Genomic DNA, 27832 nt, shown 5'->3' on the forward strand with positions numbered 1-27832 from the left:
TTGCAACACGCGACGCGTCACGCGTTGGGTCGCGTTGGGCTTCAAACTTTGTTAAGCGGCGTGTAGAGCTCCAGACACGCTTTCAGCGCAAATACGACTACCAGAGGGCTAAGTGCGAAGATCCAGAAGTTATTAATGGCTGGTTTGAGCTTGTGCGTAACACAATTGCGAAATATGGTATCGATGAAGCAGATATCTACAACTTTGATGAGACTGGGTTTATGATGGGCGTTATCTCAACTGCTATGGTTGTAACAAGCTCAGACGGGCGGGCAAAAGCAAAGAAGGTACAGCCTGGTAATCGGGAATGGGTTACAGTAATCCAAGGCGTTAGTTCTCAAGGTTGGGCAGTACCACCATTTATCATTGTTGCAGGCAAAAACCACCTTACATCTTGGTATGAGAATAGTGGATTTTCAAGCGATTGGGTGATTTCTGTTACTGAAAATGGCTGGACTACAAACGAGAGAGGCATGGATTGGATTCAGCACTTTGAGAAGCATACAAAGGCCCGGAGTGTTGGTGGTTATCGCTTGTTAGTCCTTGATGGTCATGAGAGCCACCACTCAGATGAGTTTGAGGAGTACTGCAAGGAACACAACATTATTACGCTTTGTATGCCTGCTCACTCTTCTCATCTACTCCAGCCACTTGATGTTGGCTGTTTCGGCCCGTTAAAGCAGGCCTATGGTCGGCAAATTGAAGATATGATGCAGGCTCATATTTCTCATATTACAAAGGATGACTTCTTTCCTGCCTTCCACGCTGCATTTAACACTACAATGACGGAAAGTAACATTTGAGGCGGGTTCCGAGGGGCAGGGCTTCTTCCATTTGACCCTGAGAGAGTGATATCTACACTTGATCTTAAGTTAAGGACACCAACGCCTCCAAGCTCCCGCCCAGGTACTGCTCAACCTTGGGTTTCTCAGACACCAAACAACCCAATTGAAGCTATGTCACAGTCTACATTTATTAAAACTCGGATTTCACGCCATCAAAATAGCTCTCCAACCTCAATCTATGCAGCTGTTGACCAGTTTACAAAGGGTGCATCGCAAATAATGCATCAATTAGCACTGCTAAAGGGAGAGAACCAAAACCTACGACAGGCAAATGAAGTACTAAGCAAGCGCCGGAGAGCTAGGAAAACACGACTACAGCAAGGAGGATCACTTAGTCAACAAGGGGCGCAAGAGCTACAGGATGAGAGGGATGTTGTGCAGCAGGTAGAGCAGGAAATAAGGGCAAGCCGTGGTCGGAAGCCAAGGGAAGAAACCCGTGCCCGTCGCTGTGGCAAGTGTGGTGAGACTGGGCACAATGCGCGCACGTGTCAGATTGTAATAGACACCTCTGAGGAAGAGGACTCCGAGTAGTTTCAATTGATTTCTAATGTTGTGGTAGATTTATCGCAATGTTTGTCGTGAGGGTAGATAATTTTGGCGCTTTCGCTTGTTTGGCGCTTTCGCTATACATGTACGTTATTCCATATATTAGGAGGGCCATATAAAACGCCCAAGTCCATCCTGGGTTGGTGAGATCTGCTCAAAAGTGGCAAAAGTGGTGCTTGGGCGGCTTGTGGGAGATGAACTGCAGAAAACATCATCCCGCACGGGATATGCGGTGTGCAGTTTGAATTGTTCATGGCCATGGTGATCTGGTGATAAATTGCCGTTTGGTCCTGGCCGTAAACCGTCGTTGTGTTGTCAAAGTTGAACCTTAGAACACATGAAGATACGCCCATGATAGGCTTAACTAATCTCCTGATACACTTAGTAAGGGAACAGAAAATCAGGATCAGATAAACCAGTACGGCTGAGCCAAGACAATTATCATGTTAACGATAATTTTCAATGTCGACTTGATATAAATGCCAAGTTACATACAGGAACAAAGATTATTTGGCCAGTAACTTACACCAATCTGATAGTACGACCCCATATACCATCCGCATTCAGACTAGGGGTTTTCTGGCGTAATCGGCGCGGCACAAGCCGCCGATGCCGATGGCATTGACGCCTGCTCTGGGGGGGGGAATGCTTTGAATCTCACCACATCTCACGCCGAAGCCTCACTCCATATTCTCGTACATGTCATATATAATTATAGTTAGGGCTGTTATGGCCAATATAGACTCATGATTCCCGTCCGAAATTCCGAAACTCAACCCCATAAATACGACAACCACAACTAATCGCCCCCGATGGAACCCCTCCACAACCAGTCGAATCCCCTCAGTGGCGACGGTACCTCGAATCCCGCCACAAGTAAAGGTGCAGACGACAAGAGCGCGCTCGCCTCGTCAATGTCGCACTCGCCGCTGCAGTCATCAAACACACTTTATACGCGGTCGTGCGACGTGTGTCGCAAGCGAAAGGTCAAATGCAACAAAATAAGCACAGGATGCTCGAACTGCGCTAAGGCGCAGATAGAATGCCACTACCCAGGCCCTGGGCGTGCGCCGCGGCGGCCGAAGGTAGTAAAGCAGGTCATGGCGAGAGAAACCGAGTTTCTGAAGCGACTGAGGCGGCTGGAGGGTGTTGTGCACGAGTTGAGCGGGCAGGTGAACGAGGAAGCCCATCGGAATTCTACAGACAGCCCGAAGGATAGACTGTGGAAAGATAAGGGTGCGAGCAGTGATGCTGATAGTACAATGAGCAAACCACAATCGGCGAAGGGGACTGTGAGGGTGGTGGGGATGGATGAGGGAAAGACCATGACTTCCAAGTGGCTGGAGCGGATGGCCAATATAGGGGAAGGCCCCCCCGAATCCGATTTGGTAAAGCGGGAGTTTGGGAAGCTGGTCATAGATGAGGGGAAGAGTCATTATGTCAACAGCGACCTGTTTGCAACTTTAAGCCATGAGGCACGTAAAATAGCGCCCTTTTTCCTTAACAAAGCGCCATTCCCTGAGATAAGTGTATGTAACTAACCCTCATTAGGTGGAAGATATCAGAGAGATATTTGATGGTAATGATACTTCAGTCGGAGATGATGGAGAGCTCACCGATCTGCCAGGTTCAAGATCCCCTGTGGGACATCAGGGGTTTTTGTTTGGCTATTCGAGCACTATGGTGGATCTGCGGTCTCTGCACCCCTTGCCTTCGCAGATACCATTCTTCTGGGACGTCTTTATGGAGAACGTGGACCCTCTCACGAAAGTCCTCCACGTGCCTACAATGGCCAAAGCAATCAAGGAGGCCAAGGAAAATCTCGACAGCCTGAGCAAGAGTATAGAGGCGTTGCTTTTCGCAATATATTACTCTGTTGTAACATCCATGAGCCAGGAAGAAGTCAAGTCAAGCTTTGGCACTAACAAAAGCGTGTTGATTGATCGCTATAGGTTCGGAGTGGAGCAAGCTCTCGCCCGAGCTGACTTCCTCAATACCTCGGAGCTGGTCATAATACAAGCATTCTCTCTCTTCCTGACCTGCGTTCGCCATCATGACCAGTCCAAATTTGTCTGGTCGCTAGCTGGTCTTGCGATCCGACTATCGATAGGCCTTGGCCTCCACCGCGACGGCTCCAAGATGGGTCTTTCGCCTTTCGACACCGAAATGCGCCGCCGGTTATGGTGGTCGCTTTGCGTTCTCGACGTCCGCGCATCCGAAGACTATGGCTCTGAACCTGCGATCCTGGAGGGCACCTACGATACCCTTTTACCTCTTAATGTTAATGACGCTGATCTTGACCCTCTCGCCACCGAACCCCCGCAGGAGCACGTCGGCGTGTCTGATATGACCTTCTGCCTCATTCGGTACGAGGTCTGCAAAGTCATGCGGCACATGCCTTACTCGACACCCCATGTCTATGCCCCCATCGCGAACGCTACCACTTTCGAGGAGAAGGAGAAAATGGTGCGAGATCTACACGCCCACCTTGAGACGAAATATCTCCAATACTGCCTCAATTCCGGACCTCTCCACTGGGTCGCCGCCACCGTCTCACGCCTCGTCCTCGCAAAGATGAGCATCATGATCTTCTTCCGCGGCCCAGACTCCCCTGATAACCTGCCCCAGCACATCCGCGACCGCCTCTTCATCGCTAGCATCGAAATCAACGAGTACAGCCGGCTCCTTGAGACCGGCGCCGCGACGAAAAAATGGGGCTGGCTGTTCCACACGTACGTCCACTGGCACGCCCTCGTGTATATCCTCCGCGAGATCAGCCATCGTCCACGCTGCCCTGTCACGGACCGCGCGTGGCGTGCTGTGGATAGCTCGTTCTCAAGTTGGGATGATGCGGTGAAGCATTCCCGCAGCTCGAAGAATGGGATGCTGTGGCTGCCACTGCGCAGGTTGATGGCTAAAGCGCATCGTAAGCGCGAGGAGGACCTTGCTGCCGTTGCCGCCGGTGACATATCACGCCAAAAACCTGGCTTTTTGGACATGGATAAATGGGCGATGCCGTCGGAGTGCCCGAGCGCGATGCCTCAAGGGGAGGAGCAGCAGCATCAACCCGTTGAGCTTGGCGACGTCGAAGTCTTCCGTCCTCTGCAACAGGGTATCTTGTACCCAGACCAGCCGATGTCCGATTGTGGCCCGGACATCCCCTTACGGCCTTATACGATAGAATCACAGACGCAGGAGGTGAGTTCGGCTATCGAGGACGCGGGGGGTGGACCGACGCAACTACAGGCGCAGTTCCAGCAGTACGAGAACCAGCAGGCGCAGATGGCGCGGCAACAGAATATGCAGACCCCGGGGTACCGGGGTGTCCGAAACCAAGTGCCGGGATATGCGGGGCAGATGCAGGGTCAGGTGCCGTGGTTGCTTGAGGCGCCGCTGAGAGATTTGGATATGGAGATGGGGGTGAGCTCGGGGGAGAGTAGTGGTATGGATGATTTCTCGTGGGAGAACTTTGATGATCTGGTGAGGGACGTTATGTTGCAGAATGATCTGGGGCAGGTCGCGGGTCGGGGACCGTCGATGGCTGGCCTGGGGAGCTGGTGGTAGCGGGGAGGAGGCTGGCGATTGGAGCTGTATGTGATACGGAAATGACATTTATGGGTTATAATGAGGATGGGCTGGTGTTATGGTGGTATATATATCCTCTCTACTTATTTCTTGTGGGCTAGATAGTTCAGATCTTCTGAGATTTGTGGAATCTATAATCTTTTCTCAGTCCCCTCCCCTGGGTTCGTTGTTAGAGTACTCGCGAGACGTCACGACGTGAAAGGCTGGTACATACTGCTGGTATCCGTGCATCTGCCTCCATTTTACATTTGAGGTGTAGCTGGATAACCGGGAGGGGCATAACGACGAGGCTGCAGACGCCAAACACTGTCGAAAAAAGAAAGAGACGGGATAGATCGACGAAAAGCGTCCTCAAAGTCAGCAATATATATATCCACCACAATCAAGGGAAAATTGGCAATAAGCAAATCCGTTCATGTTGTTGGGCTTCATACAGTAAATGTGAGTTTTCAGATGTTTTTCAGGCGGCGTAAGACTGAAAGTATCGTCTTGGGGAAAGTGCGGTGGTGCTTCGTCCCTTCCCTTTCTGGTTTTGTCAGGTCGCGCCTTCCACTTCTGCTGTCCTTCGCCTCCCCCTTCTCATCTCCCAAGCCTCAAGCCTCAAGCCTCAAGCCTCAACCTTCATCCATCAACCTTCGACCCTCAACCTTCGACCTCAATCATCGATCCCCCTCGTCATGGAAGCTATATATTTGGGTTGATGGTTTCAAACTTAGATATACCAAGGTCACTTCAGAGGTTGCCAACGTCGCCTTTTCAGGTTACCAGGCTCATTTCTGAGATTATCCAACTCACCTCAGAAGTAACCCACGGAAGCTCTCCGTTTGAATCTACCGAAGTTGTATCTCAACTTGCCCCAATGGCTGGAAGTTTTGACAAAAAAGAGTAAGAATATGTTGCTAGAAAATTTATCGAACCCTAGCAAACGCGTTACAGTTGAGATTTGTGGCGCAACTACAGGCATCATCTCTCAGCTCATGGCCGCCTGGCCGGCCTACGTGCTCAAAACCGAGGAAATAGCAACTACGTATGTGCATCAAACCCCCAGCATTTTCCCCACTCTAACATTTCACAGGAATCCGCATCCTTTCATACCTCTAAATTGGTGCAAGAGGCAGACGAGAGAACCAAATCATGGCAAACCCAAAATCCTCGCCGCTACCCCAGATCACGTTGCTGAAGCGACGACCATCTGATGGTACGACCAACAAAATCTTCTACTCTAGATAACCCCAGTTAATTTTACATATAGTATTCCCGAGTGATGGCCACGAGCGAGCAAGAGGCGAAACTTAAATGACATGATCCCAAGTAGCGGCATGATTTCGTTTACGGATTCATCAGAACAGGCAGGGAAGGATGGGTTGAAACTCAACGCCGAAGCACGAGTAGCCGTTACGGAAGAGAAGACACTTGCCCCACCATTCTGGTCAAAAAGCTCACTCGGGAAAATAAGGATCTCGCACTTGAAAGAGAGAAACTAGCTCTGGAAAATAAGAGGCTTGTTCTAGAAAAGAATAAGCTCGCCCTGGGAAAGAGGAAGCTCGCCTTAGGAAAGAAGAAACTCGCTCTGGGAAAGGAGAAGCTTACTCTAGAAAAAGAGAGGATTGCTCTGGAAAGTAAGAACTGGCGGTAGAGCAGGCATGTCAACAGTGTAGTGCGAAACTCGCACTGCACTATCAGTGTCGCACTGATAGTGTAACAGTGCAGTCATTACGAGCCTTGAAAGTGTGGTAACTTGGGGAAAATCGCCGTAGAATTACATGATGTCCAACTCTAGCTGTTCTATGCTACGATCCACATTCTCAGATCCAATTTTCTGAAGCGTCCAGGACTTGATACACTCGAGCGCTTGTACTGTGTCTGGCAATAGCTGTGCTCGGTCCTCATTGATTGTATTTGAGGCTCTTGAAAACAGCCTCTCAGGCTCATCATCACTCATTGCTGGTATTGACAAAACATCGATTGCCCAACGAGACAAATTGGGATATGCCTCTTGTTGTGAGGCCTCTTTCCACCAATCGATTGGCCGCTGTTTACTCTTCTGGCTAAGCCGAGGAGTCAAGCAATACATCTCATACTCGTCACATTCTTCATCCTGAGGGTTGTTCTGCCCATGACACCCCCCTATTCCATGAAATATGATAATTTCTTTAGCACTTTTACTCCTATCTATAAACGGACACACCATTCCATTTCTACACAAAAACTACCATAAACTCTTATCTCTACTTACTATATAAACTAGAAATCTTCCAACTATTCTCATATCATGACCCCCCTATTTCATGAAATATGATAATTACTTTGCCAACTCTACTCTAATCTACAAACAAACTTGATTCTATTTCTACACAAAAACTACCTTATATAACATCATCGCTGCATACTTACTACATAAACTACACTATTCTTATATCATGGCGGCTTCGTCATTCGGCTTGGGCCCTCTCAACCTCCCTATTCCATCACCTCCTGCTCCTTCCTTGGCCTGTGTCCTGTACCTCCCACCCTATTCCATCACCTCCCGCTTCTTACTTGGCCTGAAAACTCTACCTCCCTCCCTCGTATCAAAAATCGTAAGAGGCCATTCGATTCCTCTTGTAAATCGCTCACAATGACAATACCAGACGTTACTTTTCGCCCATTGCTGCAAGACCTAGGCCACATCTCATACCATGGCTTCCTGCCTAACAAATCCTGAATATCTCTCTCATTTGAAGTTGTATCCAAATTCCGAAAAAGCCATTTTCTTCTGCTCTTAAAACAGCCCTATATACAATGTCGACCAACCCATTATAGTCAGAATTTATAATAAATTAATTGAGTTTGGAATTTTCGACTTTTGAGACCTTTACTAGGTAGGCGGCCTCTATCTGGGCCTCTTTTGCATTTTCGCTTTTTTCGACTTTTTTGCCGGGTAGCTCACTTGGGGTCATCCCCCATTTTCGCTTTTTTTGGCCCTATGTACCTATGTACCCCTACCCAAACTTCAACATTGAATAACTTTTGTACCTAATGAGCTACGGACATCATTTCGGTTTTATTGAATTCGCGCGATTGAGCTCTACGTTTTTCATCGTATAAACGAATTGATCTAAGAAGTGGATCAGATGTTACAGTGCACCTTTGAATTTTCGACTTTTGAGACCTTTACTAGGTAGGCGGCCACCATCGCAGCCACTTTTGAATTTTCAATTTTTGCCTGGTAGGTCGATTATAGCGTTGGTACCTTATGCGCTCCAGCCATGGTGTGGGCGGCATGGGGTGTTGGTGGTGTTGGCGGTGTTGCATTTTCGCATTTTCGGCCCTATGTACCCTTACCCTACTAAAATCCAACCCCTAGAACTTCAACATTAAATAACTTCTGTACCTAAAGAGCTATTGACTTAGGAGTGATTTTATAAGTTTCGCATGCCTTAGGAGCACATATATAGTCATATAACATATTGTGTACAATCGATCGATGTATAGTGCAGTACAATAGAGCGATTCAGCAGTGTTCGACAGTCGTCGGCTTGACACTGCCTAATCCGGTGATGCCAAGCAGTACTAGAGTACTACTAGATTATATTAGTATTAATTAGAGCAATAGAATCCTTGTTTAGTACTTACCATACCTCCTAATTAGGCAATATCAAAAGTTTGGTGATATTGACTGTATTGAACACTGCGAGAAGAAAAAAAGATACATCGCGGTACGTTTATTGCCATACAAATATATATGTAAATGGAAGTACCTATATGTACCCTTTTGCGACCGCCACCACTTCAAATTACCCCCCCTATTCGACCACCACTTTCGTTATAAAATATCTTTGCGACGTAGCTACTATATTGTGTAAAAATAAAGGAGGTTATAGTAATATAACCTAATGTCGGATACTGAAGAGCTAGAGTTGATTGCTCTTACTGTTTGCGCAGCAGCCTTACTTGTTTGACGTCGTCGCCGGCGCCGATATTATTGGTGGCTTATACGGTCTTTACATATAACTCAACGCCCACAAGCCCGGATTACATATGAATATGAGAAGTTCTACTGGAATCTACGATCGTGGGGTAGTCAAACTCCAGGGCGGGTAGTACACAAGTTCCGGTAAGTAATTGAATAGGGGTTGAGGTTTGGGGTATAGGTTCTTATACTATTAAGGTTTTTAATTGAGGAAATCGCCCGGCTTGTGCCACTCCTTCAGCTTTATAAAATCGAATGGAGAGACCGGGTAAAGCCAGACTTAGAGACTGCTCTTTGTGTAGTCCTAGCTCGCCTTGCTTATCCAGGACGTTGGTCAACCTGCGCTGATCTTTTTGGGCGGTCGCCAGCATGCTCTCTACAGTTTTCAACGACGTAATGAGCCACTTAGTACACGAGTTTGAGGCTGTACTCGAGTGGCACCCATACCTTACATACAAGAAGCTGTTACAATTCGAAGAAGCGATTGAAGACAATGGTGGGTGTGGTCAAATATGGGGGTTTGTCGACAGAACCTTCCAAGGCTTTTGTCGACCAGCAGGAGACTCCGAAGTCCAGCAGCAGTGGTATTCTGGATATCAAAAGAAGCACGGAATGCACTTCCAAGCAATTGTAACCCCAGACGGGCTTGTATCTTCCTTAATTGGACCATATAACGGACCCGCAAACGACTGGCGAATATGGCAGGATTCTGGCTGCGTACAGCGGATCCGGCGTACTATAGGAGGAAGAAAGGATTTATATCTTTATGGGGACCCTGCCTACCGTTGTACAGATGGTATTCTAGCCCCATATACTTGCCCTCGTGGTCATCGATATCTTCCGCAAAAGCAGAAGCAGTTTAATAAGGCGCTATCGTCTGTAAGAATTGCAGTAGAGAACGCCTTTGGGTTAACACAACAGTTATGGACATATACAGCATTTGACAAGGGGTTACAGTCACAATCGCAGCCTGTAGCTGCTCACTTTGAAGCTGCAATATTGCTGTCAAACTGTTATACCTGTATTCGTGGCAATTTGATCAGGACAAGGTTTCTAGTACCACCACCAACAGTAGAGGAGTATCTTTGTTATAATAGCTAGCTACGATATTGTAACGCTGACTTCTAAACGATAGAAGACACAGAGGTTCTCTTGCGTAAAGGTTTACTTATCAGAGGAGACAGGGGATCAGACACAAAGGCTTCAAGTAACATGTTACTAGTATATAACAAATACTGTATTGAGTTGAGCACGAAGCTCCTATCTAAGGAAATACTATCTACTTATATAGTGGCGTCGTGCCTAGTGGACTCTTGGGAACTCACTCGAGTCCTCGGAGTCCTGGACTCTTAGGATTCTTCTCATCATCCTGCGAGTCCGTCATGTGCCTAGTGGACTCTTGGGAACTCACTCGAGTCCTCGGAGTCCTGGACTCTTAGGATTCTTCTCATCATCCTGCGAGTCCGTCACGTGCCTAGTGGACTCCTGGGAACTCACTCGAGTCCTCGGAGTCCTGGACTCTTAGGACTCTTCTCATCATCCTGCAAGTCCGTCACGTGATACTTTCGGAACTACTATTCCCCGCTGCCCCTCCAGGTACCAGGGCCGGTCTCATGCGACCTCCCTCCTTCCTGTCCTGTAGTTGGCCAGCCTTCTTGTTCCGTCGTAACACTCGCTCCCTTCCCCTGGGCATTCGTCTCGAATCCCTGGGACTCTGCTGCTCCTCAGCGAGTCCTTCAACATGCAACATGCCTACTGACACTGCCCGCAAACTCCAAGAACGCAACGATCTTGTCCGTCGAATAAAGAACCACGGATACGAACTACCCGAAATGGATTCTTGCTCGAACTGCGTGAGGCGAAACGTTACTTGCGTGTCATCTCCAAATGATTCACGGCGGTGCGCCGAGTGCGTTCGTCGCAACTTGAAAGAAAAGTGTGACTGTATGGGTCCTGAGCATCCCGACTGGGTGAAGCTCGAACGGGAGGAGGATCGCCTGGATCGCGAAGAGGAAGAAACCCTTTCAAAGTTACTTCGTCTGCGGAAGCAGAAACGCCTCATCCGAACCCGTGGTAAAGATATGCTCCGGCGAGGTTTGAAAACCCTCGACGAGCTTGATGCGGCAGAGGAGGCCGAACGTGTGGCTGCTGAGAAGCGTGACGCTGTTGAGGCCGAGGAACAGGCAGTTAGCGCTGCCTCCTCGTCTGTGACCGGGACCCCCGCTTCCTCCGATCCACTGGCCTACTCCCCTGCATCTTGGGATCAATGGCTGGCGGATGGCGGCGTCGATATTCCTCCAGCAGTTCTTTGCTGATGTTCCTTGTTGGTTCCCACGAATTATCCGTAGGTTCGTAATTTTCCCATTTTATCAAAAACTCTTCTCGACGTCCTACTAACCTTCTGTCTAGGATCGCTTCGACCTCATATTCGATTATCTCATTCTCGGGTTGGAGTTCGGTGTCGGTCGCAATTGGGGTATTTACTCTTGCTGGTTCCAGTAGTGAGACATGAAATACCGGGTGTAGTCTAGACTTCCTGGGTAGCTGCAGTCTGTAATTAACTGAGCTGACTTTGTTCAATATTTTGAATGGTCCCAATTTCTTGAAGTCCAACTTTGTGCTTGGTCGTTTCGTTTTGATATGTTTCCGGAGTAGGTATACTTTATCCCCCTCCTTGAAGGCAGGTTCCATACTGCGCTTCTTGTTTGCATATGCGGCGGATCGTTCATTTAAGAATTGGATGTCCATCGCAAGTTGTTCGTGGAACGATTTCAGTTGTTCCACCACGATCAGGGCTTGTTCAGCTCGTGATTCATCTGGTCTTGGTTGCCTATATGCTTCTGGCTGGTAGCCGTAATTGGCAAAGAACGGTGAGACTTTCGTTGCTTCTGTCATCGCGCTGTTATATGCAAACTGTGCGATGGGTAAGATCTGAACCCAGTTATCCTGTTGATGATTGACATAGCTTCGCAGGTACTGTTCAAGGGTCTGATTTAATCTTTCTGTTTGGCCGTCTGTCTGGGGATGAAAAGCTGTTGATAGCTTATGATTTGTTCCCAGTAGCGCCATCAATGATTTCCAGAATTTCGAAGTAAAGAGCTTGTCTCTATCTGAGATGATTTCTTCTGGCATCCCATGATCGGCTAATATGACTCGAATGAAGGTATATGCGAGCACCTCGGCATCGCTAGCTTCTAGATATGGTATAAACTTCCCATATTTCGTGAGTCTTTCCGTGATGACGAGGATAGAGTCATATTCTATTCCTGTTAACGGGTCCTTGGAGGGTGGAAGCTTGACGATGAAGTCCAAAGCTATTGATTTCCACGCTCCTTTTGGTACTGGTGTCGACTTGAGTTGTCCGTATGGCAGGTGCCTATTGGATTTTGACTTGCTGCAAATGTCGCACTCTCTTACCACTGTCTCTACCTACTTCCTCATACCTGGGAAGTAGTAGTGTCGGGTGATTCGTTCGAAGGTTCGTGTTACTCCCTGATGACCGTGTGCTGGTAACGAGTGTTGTTCTTGCACCAGCGGGCGTCTCATTTGACTTGGGACATATACTAACCCTTTGTATCGAATCAATCCTTGTTCGTCGATGGCGAAGTCGCCTTCGACTTTGGACAAGACTCGCTTGGCGCATTCGTCTGTTGCGTAAGCTTTCTTGAGTCTTTCCTCGAGTTCTGTATCTTCGATGACTGAGATCGTCGCTAGTAACTCGTTGTACTGTATTCCTGCATCTGTTTTCTTCAGAATTGCTCTAGGTCTTTCTTCCTTTGGGCCGGCGTAGTCGGTCCGTTTGCTGAGAGCATCTGCTCTTGCATTCTCGGAGCCCTTGCGATAGGTTATCGTGAAGTTGTAGGCTGTGAGGGTTTCTGCCCAGCGGACTTGTCTGCGGTTTAAAACCTTGGTCGTGGTGAAATATATGAGGTTCTTGTGATCCGTCCATACCTGCAGAGGGTAGGTGGATCCCTCAAGATATACTCGCCACTGCTCAAAGGCAACGACAATAGCCAGTAGCTCCTTGTCGTGGATGTCGTAATTGAGTTCCGCGGGTGACAGTTTCCTAGAGTAGTACGCGATTGGTTTGAACTTACCATTCTCGTCTGGTTGATTCAGACATGCTCCAATTGCGAAGTCAGAAGAGTCCATTTCGAGGATGATCTTCTTTGCAGGGTCAAATGTAGCAAGGATAGGTGCTTCCGTGAACTTCGTCTTAAGTTCCTGGAAAGCAGCCTCTGCCTTGTCCGTCCATTTGAATTCGAGATCCTTTCTGGTAAGCTCCGTGAGTGGTTGAGCTACCTTGGAATATCCCGAGATGAATCTTCGGTAGAAGTTGGCGAAGCCTAGGAAGGCTTGCACTTCCTTGACCGTGGTCGGTGTTGGCCATTCCAACACTGCCGTTACTTTTGCTTGGTCCATCTTGATGCCGTGCGTTCCAATAATGTAACCCAAGAATTCGACTTGTTTTTTATGGAACTCGCACTTCTCTGGTTTGAGGAGTAAGCTGTACTCCTTTAGTTTCTTCAGGACGAGTTTGACATGCTTGACATGCTCCCCCTTGGTTGCTGAATACACCAGGACATCGTCTAAGTAGACAATGGTAAAGATGTCTAAGTATTCGTGCAAAGCATCATTCATCAGTCGTTGCATAGATGCGGGTGCGTTTGTTAGCCCAAAGGGCATGGCTTGATACTCGAATAGGCCATAGCGGGTGCGGAATGCTGTTTTCCACTCTTCCCCAGCCTTGATTCGGATCAGGTTGTATGCTCCTCGCAGATCTAGCTTACTGAAGATCTTTGCTCCTTGAAATCTATCGTGTAGTTCGTTGATTAACGGCAGGGCATACCTGTCCTTGATTGTGATGTTGTTCAACGCTCGATAGTCCACACATGACCGTAGGGAGCCGTCTTTCTTTGGTACGAAAAGCACCGGACTTCCTGCTGGTGATGTGGATGGTCTGATGAATCCTTTCGCTAGGTTATCATCGATGTACTCCTTAAGTACCTTCAGCTCCTTTTCCGATAGCTGATATATTGGTCCGAACGGTGGACTCTTGTCTTTCTCCAAAGGTATCTCGTGATCCCATGGTTGGTGCTTAGGAAGCGCCTCGTTCTTAGGCCTTCCTGGAATAATTGCTCGTATTCCTTGTACTCCACCGGTATACTCGTCGGTGAGGATGCCTGAGCTAGGTCATCGAGCTCGGAGGTTGCACATAACTCCTTCCGGCCCTGGGAGGGTTTCTCCCATTGTCGCGTGTCCGTCCGTTGTTCACATGCGCACTGGCTCATCACAACTTTCTCGTTCCACCAGTCGATCTGGGGGTTGTGTTTCTTGAGCCATGGCACACCAAGGATGCACGCATGGTTGTCCATGTGCACGATGTCAAACTGAATCGTTTCCTTGTGCCCATGTAGCATGACCATTTCCAATGGGATCGTTTCGTGGGTCACCATTCCTTCATTAGTCGAGATGGGCTCTCCATCTACGACCATTAACGGGTATGGTTCAGTTTTCAATTGCGTCTTGAAACCTTGTGTGTCTGCTACTTTCTTTGTCATAAAGTTGCCCGTCGCTCCTGAGTCAATCATTGCTCGGAGGTGCCGCTGTTGTATCTTAGCGACCACATATAGTTGCATGCTGCCCGTCGTGGCGCATAGCTGGTCTGTACTAGGCCTCTTCGTGTCGCTCGCCGGTGGCCTACCGTCGAGGACTCCTAGTTTTTTGACTCGTCCGAGGAAGGATAGTATTCATCCGCTTCCAATGGTGGTCCTTGGGGAGATCGTTTCCCTCGCTCTTCTGCTTCATCTAGCAGATGTGGGTATTTCTCGTATACCTGTTTGCTTTTGATAGGCAAGTCCCCTTCAGACTGGCTTCGCCTGAGGGCGTGAACTTGCTCTGCGTCTCTGAAGTGTATCCTGGGCGAGGATCGGGGAAACAACTGATTCTGGTGTTTCTTTTTCCAGTGGAGCTTGCAGTCATCTTCGCTGCAATACTCCCAGTAGACATACGTGTGCCAGGGATGATCAGTCTCTGTTGCGTCTGTCGTTGATAGTTCCCGCTGTCCTCTCACCCATGCACTATCTTCCCTCGGAGGCGTGGAGAACGTGTCTAGTTGCTCCATGGCTCTCCTTTCGATGCGTGGAGTGGGTCTCGCATTTTCCCGTCGGAGCATATCTCTGGCTTTCTCGTCGTACTTCTTCAGGGCTTTCCTGCGGTCCTGGTAGTAAAGTTCGACGCTTTTCATATACTTCAGTTTAGCCATATGCTCGACATCCTTCTCCAGTTCTTCCGCTTCTTGGGCTTCCAACTTAGCTACGTCTGGGGACGTGCCAAGCAGCCTGCGGGTATTCGTTAGTTGGTCATAGTATCTCCAGAGGTCATCCTTGCAGTCGTCCACCTTGCACTCTAACGGAAGTCCCTGTAACAGGTTCCCGTAGTCGCAGTTAAAACAGAGTCGTTCCGTCTTCTGGGGTGCTTTCGCCGTTTATTCCCCAGTCCTGTTTGTTCACAAATGTTGCATTCAACTGTCCTGTCCAGGTGGCATTGAGTTGTTTGCCAACTTTGCGTCCGCCGTTCCCTTTCTTTGGCTGTCTGCAGTCTCGGGCCATGTGGCCTGGCTTGTCGCAGTTAAAACAGAGTCGTTCCTTGAATTGTCTGTCTTTCTTAGGGTCACGGGGTCGTCCAGGTTTGAATGTGGCATCGAGTTCCATTGGGTCCGACCAACGGTTGTCTCGCGGGTGTTGATCCCGTCGTCTGCCCTCGTTTCCCCGGTAGGGGTAACTTTTCTTGCGCTTGTCATAGGTCCAACGTTCCCTCTGGAATTCGTATAGTCGATTGTCGATTCGGACCGTATGTTCGATTAGCGCTACCATGTCCGTTGGTTGTTGTTCCAAACGGGCAAGTTCCATACGTATATGGCTCTTCAGCCCACGTCGGTAGTGGCTGATGAGTGCGCTGGCGTCCCATCCTGTCTGATTGCCATATCTCTGGAATTCTGTGGAGTACGTGAGGGCGCTGCCAGTCTGCTTAAGTGCAAACAGATGGTCTTCCGCGGTCTTAATCTCATCGATGTCTCCGAACATGCGTCGGATTTCCTTACAGAATCCTTTCCAGCTGCCAAACATAGTCTGCGTAGTTGCCATGCTTCCATTGGTACTTTCATATTTGAAATAATCCTTGAGGAATGGTTCGATCCATCGCAGGGCTTTCCCCCTAAGGTAGGACGCAGTCCACAGGGCATAGCTCTCCTGGGTGGGAAACTTCTTGTCATTGAAGTGCTGGTACAGTTCGACCTGTAGCAAAAACACCTCAAGTTCCTTTCGGTTGCCGGAGTAAGTGTCGGGCAACTTGACGCGTAGAGTTTCCTTGAGTTCGTTGACGGTGGGTGCGTCGGGCATCTCTTCATTCTCAGGCTTAGACCTCTGAGACGAAGTTGGCGTGGTGGGGGTTTTTCCCTTCGAACTGACGACAGACATGTTGCTTTGTGTATGAGCCAGTGCCTCGTAGAAGTGGTGCTCAAAGTGTAACGCTGACTTCTAAACGATAGAAGACACAGAGGTTCTCTTGCGTAAAGGTTTACTTATCAGAGGAGGCAGGGGATCAGACACAAAGGCTTCAAGTAACACGTTACTAGTATATAACAAATACTGTATTGAGTTGAGCACGAAGCTCCTATCTAAGGAAATACTATCTACTTATATAGTGGCGTCGTGCCTAGTGGACTCTTGGGAACTCACTCGAGTCCTCGGAGTCCTGGACTCTTAGGACTCTTCTCATCATCCTGCGAGTCCATCACGTGCCTAGTGGACTCCTGGGAACTCACTCGAGTCCTCGGAGTCCTGGACTCTTAGGACTCTTCTCATCATCCTGCAAGTCCGTCACGTGATACTTTCGGAACTACTATTCCCCGCTGCCCCTCCAGGTACCAGGGCCGGTCTCATGCGACCTCCCTCCTTCCTGTCCTGTAGTTGGCCAGCCTTCTTGTTCCGTCGTAACACTGGGTGCCCTGTGTCCTTACATCTAGGATCATTTGATTATAGGAAGGGGAAGATATTCAAAACACTTCGGAAGATGAGTACAAATCTTCAGTCCACCCTTCCTTGGGCTGCTATATTCTTCTCTCTCCTCGCTGGGCGATTCATTACCTATCCACAACAACGACGAAGTTGGTCGCCATTCATCACTGCACCTCAACGGTGACACCTGTACGTTCTTTATGCCGTCGATTTATGGTGCTACAAAATCTAATATCTCGACGAGACATCCCGCAGTTTGGTCAACGCGCGGGGTGTATCCTAGCCCAGATCAATTATCTGGGGCGGGTATCCTTACGTCGACATGGCCCGCACTAGAGTGAAGAAACACGCCCAAGGTATGGACCAGCTAGTTGCTATCCGAGTACCAATTAACTGCTGTCAGGAAAGCTTGCCCAGAAGAACATATTGCGTTAGCAATCAGCAGATATCACGACTCAGACCTCCTCGACAAATTACAACGCAGTCCCCCCAGGAGGTCAAGCCCATAACACCATTTCAAAGCGGGGAAGTCCGCGGGTCACAGTCCCCCCAGGAGGCGAAGCCCATAACACCACCTCAAAGCGGGGGAGTCCGCGGGTTGTATGAATGCATGGTCGACTACGATCACCAACCGTTTTCTATCACTTGGTCGGGTTCGCCTGAGGGTACTTGAGACAATTGACTCACCGGGTTCCCCCATCTGTGACCTTGCAAGGTTTCCCGACCTTAAGAATGTCAGCGTTCATTCAGTACATCAAAATTCCGAAATAGCTGCAATCTGGAGAGACTCGACGATAGTTGATTACGGTGCTTATGCGTCCATTCGAGTCACCGAGCACGGTCGATTTCCTATTCTCAAGCTTGCCCACCAAGACGAGCTGTCTATCAAGCTCATTCAACATGAAATCGACGTTCTCGCTGACTTGGCGAAGCTCGGACTTTTCATTGTTGAATTCGACCAGCAGCCAATTTTGGACAATGGAGTCATTTGCGGCTACCGAATGAACAGGCTCTTCAAAGTCGAACTATCTGAGCTACGTTCGCGAACGGACGACATCAAGCAAACACTGGATCGGCTCCATACTGCAGGCTTCAGCCATGGGGACTTTAGTCCCAGCAACATCATGAAAGACGCGGATGGCCATATTATCTTGATTGACTTTAGCTTTGCAGGCCGATTAGGAAGCGAAGTCCCGTCTTTTTTTCCAAGGGTCTATGCGGACGGTATATATGGAACTAATTCTGATTTGGAAGCATTTGGTAGATACGCAGCCCCAATATAATATTCGCTCCCTCTGTCCTAAGGTTTATGGTCACTGCACCAACTCGACCAATATGAAATCGGTTCCTCCGTGACACCCTTGCAACCGGGTGTCCCTTTATCCTTGCAGGATTCGACCCCGCCAACTTTAACCACACACCCGCAGTTCGCCCATTTTCTAACTTTTTGTACACACATTGGAATCGGAAATAGCGGAGACCTTATAGTTTCAAACGAGCAAAGTGTCTGGAGGCGTACAGGTCTACCGGAATAGAGCGAAGAGATGTTTTCAGAGGTACTGGCTGTTGTGTGCTTGAGGCGAATTGTGTTGGATGCAAAGTCTGGGAGGAGAGAGTTTCGTTGAGACGTCGGGCAATGATGAGAACAGTAGATCTGTGGAAGAAAGACGGAGTAGGGATTTGGCACTCTATATAGGAAGGAATCTGAAGGTCACCAACAACCTAAAATTCTCACTCATGTAAGAGCGGGCATAATTGGGTGACAGTGAAAGCCGGCTCAATGAGTCAATTGCGTTCTTTTCAGCAGCGGGCTGAATGAGGAAGCACGAAGTCCCAAACTACACCGGTGTGCCATGCAGCATCGGCGTGACATACCCTCAATTCAAATGGCTCTTCCACGCTGCAAAACGCCACCATCCCCGTCACCTGCGTAAGCAGAAGAAGACAGTGATCTTTCCCGTGCTGTCACGCCTGAAACCTGCCAGTCGTGTCACGTGTTACGTTCTCGATTACATAAGTCATGTCTCAGATCAAGCTGTAGTAGGGTATAAGTGCAAGACCAATGCCCCTTCAAATATTCACACAGTCCTCGACATCTCATCTTCAATTACGACCGTAGCAGCACAGCCAGCAAATATGAGCAAGGCCCGCCATTTCTTGAAGTTCAAAACATTAGAAGTGCCTGGCGAAGCATCCCAAAGAGAATCTCTGCTTAGAGATCACTTCTATCAGCACATCAACAGACAATTGACCGACCAAGACTATGTCCATGTTCCGGGATTGATCGATTCGCCGGATAATAAATCTGCATGGATAGTCTTCGATATCAATGTTGGGGATAAAGACCAGGACTTAGCAAAAATTCCTATACACTGTTGGAGAGTGAAGTATAATGATGGGAACCCGTAAGTTAGCTGCAGCATTATGCATTATCTTCATTTCTGATCCTACTCAGTCAATTTTACTCGTGCATGGCCGGTGTGCAGTACTACAATCATATGCTCAGATGGGGTGGCACAAGTAATTTTGAGTATAGAGGTAGCGCTTTGATCAAAGATGCTATTGTGGTAGACAGGTGCTAACAGACGAATTTGAATCGCACGGTTTTGCACTTGGGTTGAGAATAGTCTTTCAATTCCATCTACAGGCAGCTCAAAAGCACCAGCCACTCTCCCTGCTAACTGGAAATGAGCTGACGGTGTGTTTAATCGGAATCAGGTGGTGTTTCCCCTTTGCAAGCAGGACAGTACGTGTCGGTCGTGTCTCTCGGATCATGGATTCTTTCGCGCGGGGGGGGACAGGAATCGGTGGTATTCAGATGAATTGCACATTTAAGAATATCAGTTGTGTGAAAGTGGCCACAAAGACGGTGTAGCCAACATTTATCTCCGCAGACCATCTAGTTCTGTTAGTTCAAGCAATAGTATTTCGATTTCAACACTTACCGTTGCAAAGTTCCAATAGGAAGTAGAAGAAGTGCGTAAACGTACGTTGCTGTCGAGACTGAAGGACACTGGAATGCAGTTTCGATAGTTGACGGAACTGATCCTTTTATAGGAAACTGCCTTTTATATAATCCAGTGGGCACTTATTACCAACTCTCTGAAAATAGATGGGTAGCCTTGTTGATTTTTCGATCACGTGGGTAGTGTACGCACTGCACTGGATATGCATATGAAGGGTAGTCAATCGAAAACGCGCGCGACCACGCCGATGATACTACGGCATGAGTTAGAGATATTTATGCGGCTCCTTTGGGTGCGACATTCCGGTGACACGATAACCGCATTGTAGATTAGGTAGAAAATCAGGCGGTCAGGCAACGAACGATACTATAGAGTGAGGGGTATAGTGTGAGGGGTTGTATTTGGTTTCTACGTGACGATTTCACTTCCAGCTGTTCAATAAGATGATAGATTACCACCTCCCTAACTTGAGGCTAAGTTTCCAGCCTTATGGGCCACGGTTGGGTAGGTCGCTTCGTTCATGATATGATATATTGTTGTGTAGATACCAAGACTCATCTCCTTCCCTCCTATCTCCCCCTCAAAACCCTTTCCCTCTCCACTTGTATGCCGCTATAACTCCGACGCCGGACAATGCTCGCATTTCAAGAAGAAGATAATATATAAAAAATCGAATAATTTAGCAGTATATAGCTAGCCAGTTACGCGGTGGCTGTGTTGGCCTCGACACCTAGCTCGAAGCAACAGCAAATGCAAAGTCTCAATGTGTAATTTCGAATAATTACAATGTTTGGAAGGTGGGATTGTTGGTCATAATCGTGACCGGCGCGCACGATTCGGCCATACGTGATCTCACACGATATGGAATTCCCTCGCCATAGGCGAGTTAGACGATACCGTACCCACGTGATGCAAGTGCATTCTATTTTGTATATACACGGCTGCTTCAACCTGCCGCACACATAGTCGTATTGCATACACATCGAAACTTTGGCGATATGGAAGTGCTCAATCACTACCCCTCCAACCCCGCGCCATTTCAGGATTTGCGCTTTTTCCGTCAACCCGCGAAGAAAAGAACAGCACCGGCAACTCGAATTTGTACATCTCTAATTGTGTAGGGTAAGTCAATACAGTTCTATTTCAATACCATAACCTCAACAGCGATAGGACATACATCCGGATTTCCAACATTGGTGTAGTTGACCAATTCCCAACTGAAAACCTGCATCTGCGCTGTGCGCCAATAATCCAAGGCTATCATCAAACACCATGTCCTCTCCAGGAGAACATCTATATCAGGAGCGGCTTAATGACAAAGCAAATGAAGTGCTGAAGGAGCTTAAGGATCTAATTTACTTGAGCAACAGAAGTTCAAAATGTTAAGAAAGAATTTATATCTTTGCGAAGACGAACCTACTTTGTTCGATATTGTTAAGCGACTGATCAAGGAGCTGGATTTCATTAAGACCAAGGTAGTACATCTTCCACATCATGACTATTGCTGAAACTCGAAGGATCCTATACCTGGATACAATGCTTTCCGCATTCCCGACCGAGCCTTTCGAATCTCCAACAATCTCTCTATCTCGTCGGCAAAATTGGAAGACTGTGTGTACAGTTAACAACCTTCCAACAAATATGATTGAGTATGATGTTGATGCACTCAATCATATTTGTTGGAAGGTTGTTAACTGTACACACAGTCTTCCAATTTTGCCGACGAACTGCACTACGATTCATCCAGACTATAATAAGTCTAAGTCGTGCAAGTGCAGCGAGGCCTGATGGGAAAGGGGTTCCCTTTGCCATAGCGTTGCAAGTATCAACTGCAGTCTTCATATCCCCTGACTTTAAACTTTGTAAGATGTCTTTCACAATTAAATTGAGAACATGTGCAAGACAGCGTACATAGCTAGCATCTCCTTCGAAGCGGATAGAGAGGTTTGGCTCCTCAATATATTGTGTAATGTCGTTATGAGATAGTAGCTCATATAAATGAGAACATAGTGTGCCATTGTTATCCGCATTATCTGCAGTGATCGCAAGTAGCTTTGAATTAAGATTCAACTCCTGACATAATGAGAATATCATTTCAGCCATATTCTCTCCACTATGTCATCCAGGGATCTCTGCAAACTCAACAACTGACTCATGATATTGAAAGTCTTTTGACAGCCAATGGCAAATTACACCTAGCATTCCACAATGATTGGTACTTGTCCATGCATCAAGTGAAAAGGCAATAGTAGAGCACTCAACATCTAGCTGATTCTGTAATGTAGTGCGTGACTCTTGAAAGTATTGAATGATGCGTGATTTCATTGTTTTTGCAGACTTGAACTTGAGCGCAAAATTAGGGATGCTGCGGAAAATTTGACGGAAAGACGGTGCTTCAATGGCAGTAAAAGGTTGTTGAGTCTGTACAATCCAATGTGCAAGATTGTATTCAAATTGTTCTTGGCTATTCCGTTGCGTAGATGTTGGAGGGGGCATCGTCATTGCTGATGATAGGAATGATGCGATACTTGCTTGCTCACTTGATGATGCTGTAAGGCCTTGTCCGTCCTTGTAGACATGATGCGATTTAAGGTGTGTAATCATATTAGATGTTGTTCCTTGTCGCTTTGAGTCGCTGTAAACCCCAGAGCAATGAAGGGTCTTGCAGGTCCAAACACGCTCAATTGGTATCATCTTCTTACTTGACTTATATAGCCATGGCTCTGCAAGTTCTACCATATCAAAATGAGTGTACACCCAGCTACTTTGCCCTATTAGCTCCTTATTCACTCGTTGAATTAAGGGGGTATACTCAAGAGCACTTGAGTAGGGAGTATTTGTAGTAATGGTATTTTTCTCTTCTGTATGTAGAGGGTGTGAGGCTTGAACTTGCGAAGCTGAATCATGTGGTGAGATATTATCATCTTCTTCTCTTAAAAGTGATAAATCTTGAGAGATTTGGGCTTGTTTTTGGGATTTCGTGGTCGTTTAACTTGTGATACGACATCAGAGTCATATTCTTCATCACTTCCATCATTTAATGTATGAAAATCAATTTCTCGATGACGTGTGCGCCGTGCTAGGGGAGAATTAGACAGATTCATATTTAGATAATATGAATATATCCTAAATAGAGCGAAGAATAAAAAAGAGAAGTTATGGGTGTTTTGTCATGATTATAACACAAAACAAATATAACTTACCCCTCCTTTTTACGGCCTCAATTATGGCACGTGCATACTGCTAAGCATTGCCAAGCATTCATGAATATATTCACGAATATTCATGAATACGATGAATATGAATATGAATAGTTTTAATCTTCTATGAATATTATCACAGATTGAATATAAGGACCTTCAAAACCCACGAATACGGATACGGATTGAGAAAAACCTCACGGATTTGCATCCGTATCCGAGCCCTAGGTAGTATCGGCTCTATGCTGCTGTAGTAAATGTAATACCTGCTCGTTGTCTTGTAATTTTGCTCCTTCTGTGATGCCGGTGCCTCCTCTAGCCTCATTGTTGCTGGGTGGTCGTTGCAAGGTTGGAGGAGTTGACCTATCACTTCCTGATTAGGTAAGGTTTGTGGGGTAATGGGTACGATACTGTTGATAGCTGCGCTAGTAGTGACGTTCCGCGGTACGTCACTACTGACTTAAAATCTCTGGCTCAGAATACTTGAATGCTCCTTGGAGCAGGAGCCGAATGGTCGTGTTGATTGACTCGCGCATCATCAAAGAACGCTCAACTGAGCATCCATTTAGTTCCTCCACCCACTTCTTAAAAAGCCTATCTCAATAATCAGAATAGAATCAAATAAATAAGGGGAGGACAACCTACTTATGCTTGTCCTCGCAATGGAGAACATTGCAGCTGAAACTATTTCCATACCTCCCAATTGTATCGTTGATATGGGCTCCTTGGTGGACGTTCGGCCGGCTGCGCCATTTTATATAATCATTGAGGGATCCTGATGCTGTTTTTAAATCCATCATACTGGTAACCAGTTCGAATTCTTGTTGCACCGACTGCTCGATTGAATCTATAACACTGCAGAAATCCTCGGTAGCTGTTGTCAACACTTGGTGGACTAACTGATGGCGTTAGAGATGCGTTCCCCTTTCCTTTCCCTTTTCCCTTGCCTTGGTTCCGAACTTTCATCTGTGAAGCCAGAGATGCAGCATTGCAGAGCCCCCGATACATGCTACGGCCCTCAAATATTGCCTTCTCGGCATCCTGGTGCTGTCCAGGCTTCATCCTCCATGCGCAAGTGGTTGCATTCGACTTGGCTATCGATGCAAAAGCAAGCACAACAAGCTGTTCTGGCATCAGCTTTAATAGTCTCAGTTTCGTTCGGAATTCAGATTGCATGGCCTTATAAAACCTCCACTCAAAATCTTCCTTCTCGAGTGGCATGCATCACAATATCAGGGGCGTTTGCATCGAGGCCATCCCAGCCTCAGAGAGGCTCCAGGATTTAAGATGATGAAGGGGCGACTGTCGTCGTCCCCATCTTGCTGGCGATGGGAACCTTGTGAACTCTCTAAAGTATTTTGAAGTCCCGATTTTGACAGTATTGCCGTTGTGAGGAGAAGCTGGAATTGCTTCCCTTGCCCGCCATATTCTGAATGACACACATCCGGAGGCCGACTCAGCACAATATCAAGCGCTGGTGATATTTTGAACAACGCAGGCTCGGTTTCACGCATCCCCCATTGCTGGTACCATGCCTTCTTTTTTGCAGGAGGAAGTGTGCTTCCATGCTCTCGGAGCTGGACTTGGTGATGGTGGTATCGGCCAAGCCTCATGTAGTCAAAGTGGATGTCTCCATGCATTCTGGCGTAGTATCCCGGCATTATCGTTCTGCTGGGGCATGTCCCCAATATATCCTAGCATAAAAGCCATAACCAGCTTTTCCTCGCCATTGATATTAAGGGACATGCCCCTATCCAGCTTTGGGAGGTCCAAAATGGACAGCAGAACATCATCCAGGTTTGACCCATGCAGTCCAAGAGTGATCACAAAGACATTTGCACAATGCATCCGCATCTTAAGGGGCTAGGCAGCTGTAACATACACACCAGTCATTGATCGGTACATATTGCGATACAAACCAAAACCATCAATGAACATGAGCCATGGGACTGAGATAAAGCCTTGTTCGAGGGCTTTAACTATCCATTCTCGCCCGTAGGCCTTCAGTTCAAGCTCCGCCACATGTGGGTGGGATTGTGCAGCCGGCCGTATCTCTTCGTGCATGGTGTTCAACACCCTTCTGATTTGTGACTGTGGTTTGAAGCCATGATTCTGTTGACCTAGAATCCCATTCCCAAACGTGTAGTCTACCGTTATATCAAGCTGCTGGACTAAATTCTTGGGCAAAACAAACTCGAAGTCATCTTCGGATAAGAGCTTCTCAAGGCGAGTCAGTGGGACTGGCAATTCAGACCCAATGTTTCTGATCTTTGGTGATAACTCAGCTGTTGAATAGACCATCTGGATCTTTACAACTGGCTTGCCTCTCTCGATGGCATCTGTTCTTTTATCGATTTCAATGCTATAAACTCGGCCAACTCGGAAGCCACCTTTCTTCTTCGAGTTATACTCCACAAACTCAGAGCAGATAACTGGTAGCCTATCGGAGAATGTAATATGCTCTCCAGACGTTGTCCGGAGTGAGCAAAGCCACACGTCACTTTCCCATATCTCGTTTGGGGTATCCACGAATGCCCCGAGTCCCTTCCAGAAGTCCTTGTGGAGGTCTTCCACTGACAATATTGCAGTTACCAATGTTGCAACATCAAACCAGTGTGCATCAGCCTGGCGGTCCTTTCTCGGGCCTGTCTTCTCCGCCGGCGTCATTGTCGGGAGCTTCTCTTGGTTGAGATCAACCATCTTGTGCCGTAGTGGGAGCAATGGCAGTTGCGCCATAAACTGTTTCTTTAGAGTTGTAACATCTCGTGGCAACTCTACTGCTTTGATGTTAAGATCTTGTCCGAGAGGTAATCCCTCATTAGGATCTTGATAGGCCTGCCGGGACAGATTGTACTTTTCGGCCCACATGGCCATGAACGCCAGGTATGGGCTGAATGGCTGTGATGATCGGTTGTGCTGGACAAGCTCAGAATCATCTTCGCCGAGGATGGAAGCGTGTTCAGCGGCGGCTGGAACGGGGGGAGGGGGCATCCTCAAGTCATCAGGAAGGAAGTCCTCTATAGGGATCTCTAGCACAAAGACGTCGTTTCTGGCAGTGTCAGCATATGGAACTGTCGTGGCAGGATCATCCACAGGAATGTGGCCTGAAAGATCCTGGATTGCTTTCTCGGTGATTTCCTGGAGATCTTGGGGTTGGGGCAGGGGCATGTCGATATCGGAATCGCTGTTGCTGCCAATTGTGTTATAGTCATTATCATAGTCATCACTAGCATCGCCATTAATCATAGCGTTAAACTGTATACTTGTATCTGATGGCTGATCTCCATGGTTTCCTGCCTGTATACCTAATGCATTATGTCCACCACTGTCGACTGCTGGTGCACTGGGCCTAGGGATTGGAGCTCGGAACAAATGTGCCCTCTTCTTCAGTCGAGATCGCAAGGGTCGAGGAGGCATTGCCAAAGATAGCCAGCTATGGCTGACCTATGTATTGGGTGGTTGCAGTCGACCAATCTTCTGGTTTTTGGCTCAAGTCCGGTTGCACCCAAATCCACTTTATATTTCCAACCTCCAAATGAGGTGTTTAAGATATCTTGGATTTTTCCAGGGCTAGGAAAGCCTGGGAAGCTCTGAGCAAAATTCTGTTTGGGGGGGGGGGGACTGTTGATGAAGCACAGCATGTGTCAGCTGACCACCTTGGAGACGTGGTTTGACAGGAGCTAAGAGTTCTCAGCAGCAAGAGATTTGAATGTCCTCGAGGAGCTGAGATGTGGTTTAGCGACAGCTCACAATGCCTGGGATGTTTTGGCTACAGCTCACAATGCCTGGGTGTAATGGTGGGTGCACCAGATGTGAGAATCTAGCCACCCAAGGAAGGGATGATTTTACTAAGACAACACACTGTCTTAGGAAACAGAGCCAAAGGGTTGTAGCTTAGACTATTCCACAACGCAGCAATCAGGTGTGTGATGTAGTGAAGTGGTTCAGACAAGTTGCAACAAATGTTGAGTCTGGGAACTCAGGGGTAAGTCAGAGGTTAACACCTCACTGACTTTTCAGAAACAAGGAGTAACAAGATGAATGCTTGGAAGCTTGTAAAAGACGTGGAAGTATGTGATAGTCGATTTACTGTATTGCCTGCTTGCCCTTTCTTAAGGAAAGGGCAATCCTATTTATGCCAAAGGAGTGTAGTTCTCTCATTTTCCATGACTTTCCATGACTAACCAGGCTTGGTAAATGTATTAGAAATCAAGTGCGACCCACAACTAGCTTGCTAATCATGTAGTGAACGTAAGAGAATCCCATAGAACCATCTCTTGGGTTCCTAGCCTATAGGAAGTGAAAAGGAGGTCCAAGGTCATAGCACCTATAGTTAATTATGTCATAACTTAACCAATCTTGTGGATAACTAAGGAGCGATGACATGTAATGAATCATAGAGGGTTGTAGAAGCTTCTAGAGCTATCGTTCATGTTCCTAGGCCTCTAGTTGGTAGAGATATGCCATGTGGTAGTATTGGCCCACCCCCTTAAGGAGGAGATTTTCTTAATAACTTGTTCAATGAGTGTCCAAATGATATGCCGTGATGTATGTAGCATAAACAGATTAGGTTTGAGGAGGAGATTTCTAAGTTTGCTCTTGAGTTTGATAGCAAACTGAGTGCAACGAATGTCAGTATGACATGATCCCCCTTTTAAGGACGTTTGTTGGCTGTCTGCTTGCCCTTTAGCCAGGTGGCTTTCTTAGAAAGAAATTCTAG

The 27832-nt window shown here is 47.4% G+C and overlaps 5 protein-coding genes across 5 annotated transcripts; 3 read left to right on the forward strand and 2 right to left on the reverse strand.

Moving 5' to 3' along the window:
* Positions 1–1375: 1375 nt before the first annotated feature.
* On the forward strand, positions 1376–5128 carry VC83_06552 (uncharacterized protein). The gene is made up of 2 exons (XM_024470148.1): positions 1376–2866; positions 2943–5128. The coding sequence occupies exons 1-2, from the start codon at positions 2204–2206 to the stop codon at positions 4953–4955; spliced, it is 2676 nt and encodes an 891-aa protein (XP_024323481.1). The 5' UTR covers positions 1376–2203; the 3' UTR covers positions 4956–5128.
* An 825-nt stretch (positions 5129–5953) lies between these two features.
* Positions 5954–6172, forward strand: VC83_06553 (uncharacterized protein; the record flags this gene model as incomplete). Its single annotated transcript, XM_024470149.1, has 2 exons — positions 5954–6003; positions 6052–6172. 2 exons carry the CDS (start codon positions 5954–5956, stop codon positions 6170–6172), a joined length of 171 nt encoding a protein of 56 aa, XP_024323480.1.
* Positions 6173–17510: 11338 nt separating this feature from the next.
* VC83_09643 (uncharacterized protein) lies at positions 17511–18868 on the forward strand. The gene has a single exon (XM_024473056.1). The coding sequence runs from the start codon at positions 17549–17551 to the stop codon at positions 18227–18229; it is 681 nt and encodes a 226-aa protein (XP_024328824.1). The 5' UTR covers positions 17511–17548; the 3' UTR covers positions 18230–18868.
* A 4838-nt stretch (positions 18869–23706) lies between these two features.
* On the reverse strand, positions 23707–24773 carry VC83_06554 (uncharacterized protein; the record flags this gene model as incomplete). Its single annotated transcript, XM_024470150.1, has 4 exons — positions 23707–23710; positions 23758–24011; positions 24073–24234; positions 24555–24773. 4 exons carry the CDS (start codon positions 24771–24773, stop codon positions 23707–23709), a joined length of 639 nt encoding a protein of 212 aa, XP_024323612.1.
* Positions 24774–24975: 202 nt separating this feature from the next.
* Positions 24976–26529, reverse strand: VC83_06555 (uncharacterized protein; the record flags this gene model as incomplete). The annotated part of the gene is made up of 1 exon (XM_024470151.1): positions 24976–26529. The coding sequence occupies one exon, from the start codon at positions 26527–26529 to the stop codon at positions 24976–24978; it is 1554 nt and encodes a 517-aa protein (XP_024323611.1).
* Between the last annotated feature and the right edge of the window lie 1303 nt (positions 26530–27832).

The sequence above is a fragment of the Pseudogymnoascus destructans genome (genome assembly GCF_001641265.1).
Source record: "Pseudogymnoascus destructans isolate 20631-21 unplaced genomic scaffold scaffold_12, whole genome shotgun sequence".
Taxonomy (NCBI): domain Eukaryota; kingdom Fungi; phylum Ascomycota; class Leotiomycetes; order Thelebolales; family Thelebolaceae; genus Pseudogymnoascus; species Pseudogymnoascus destructans.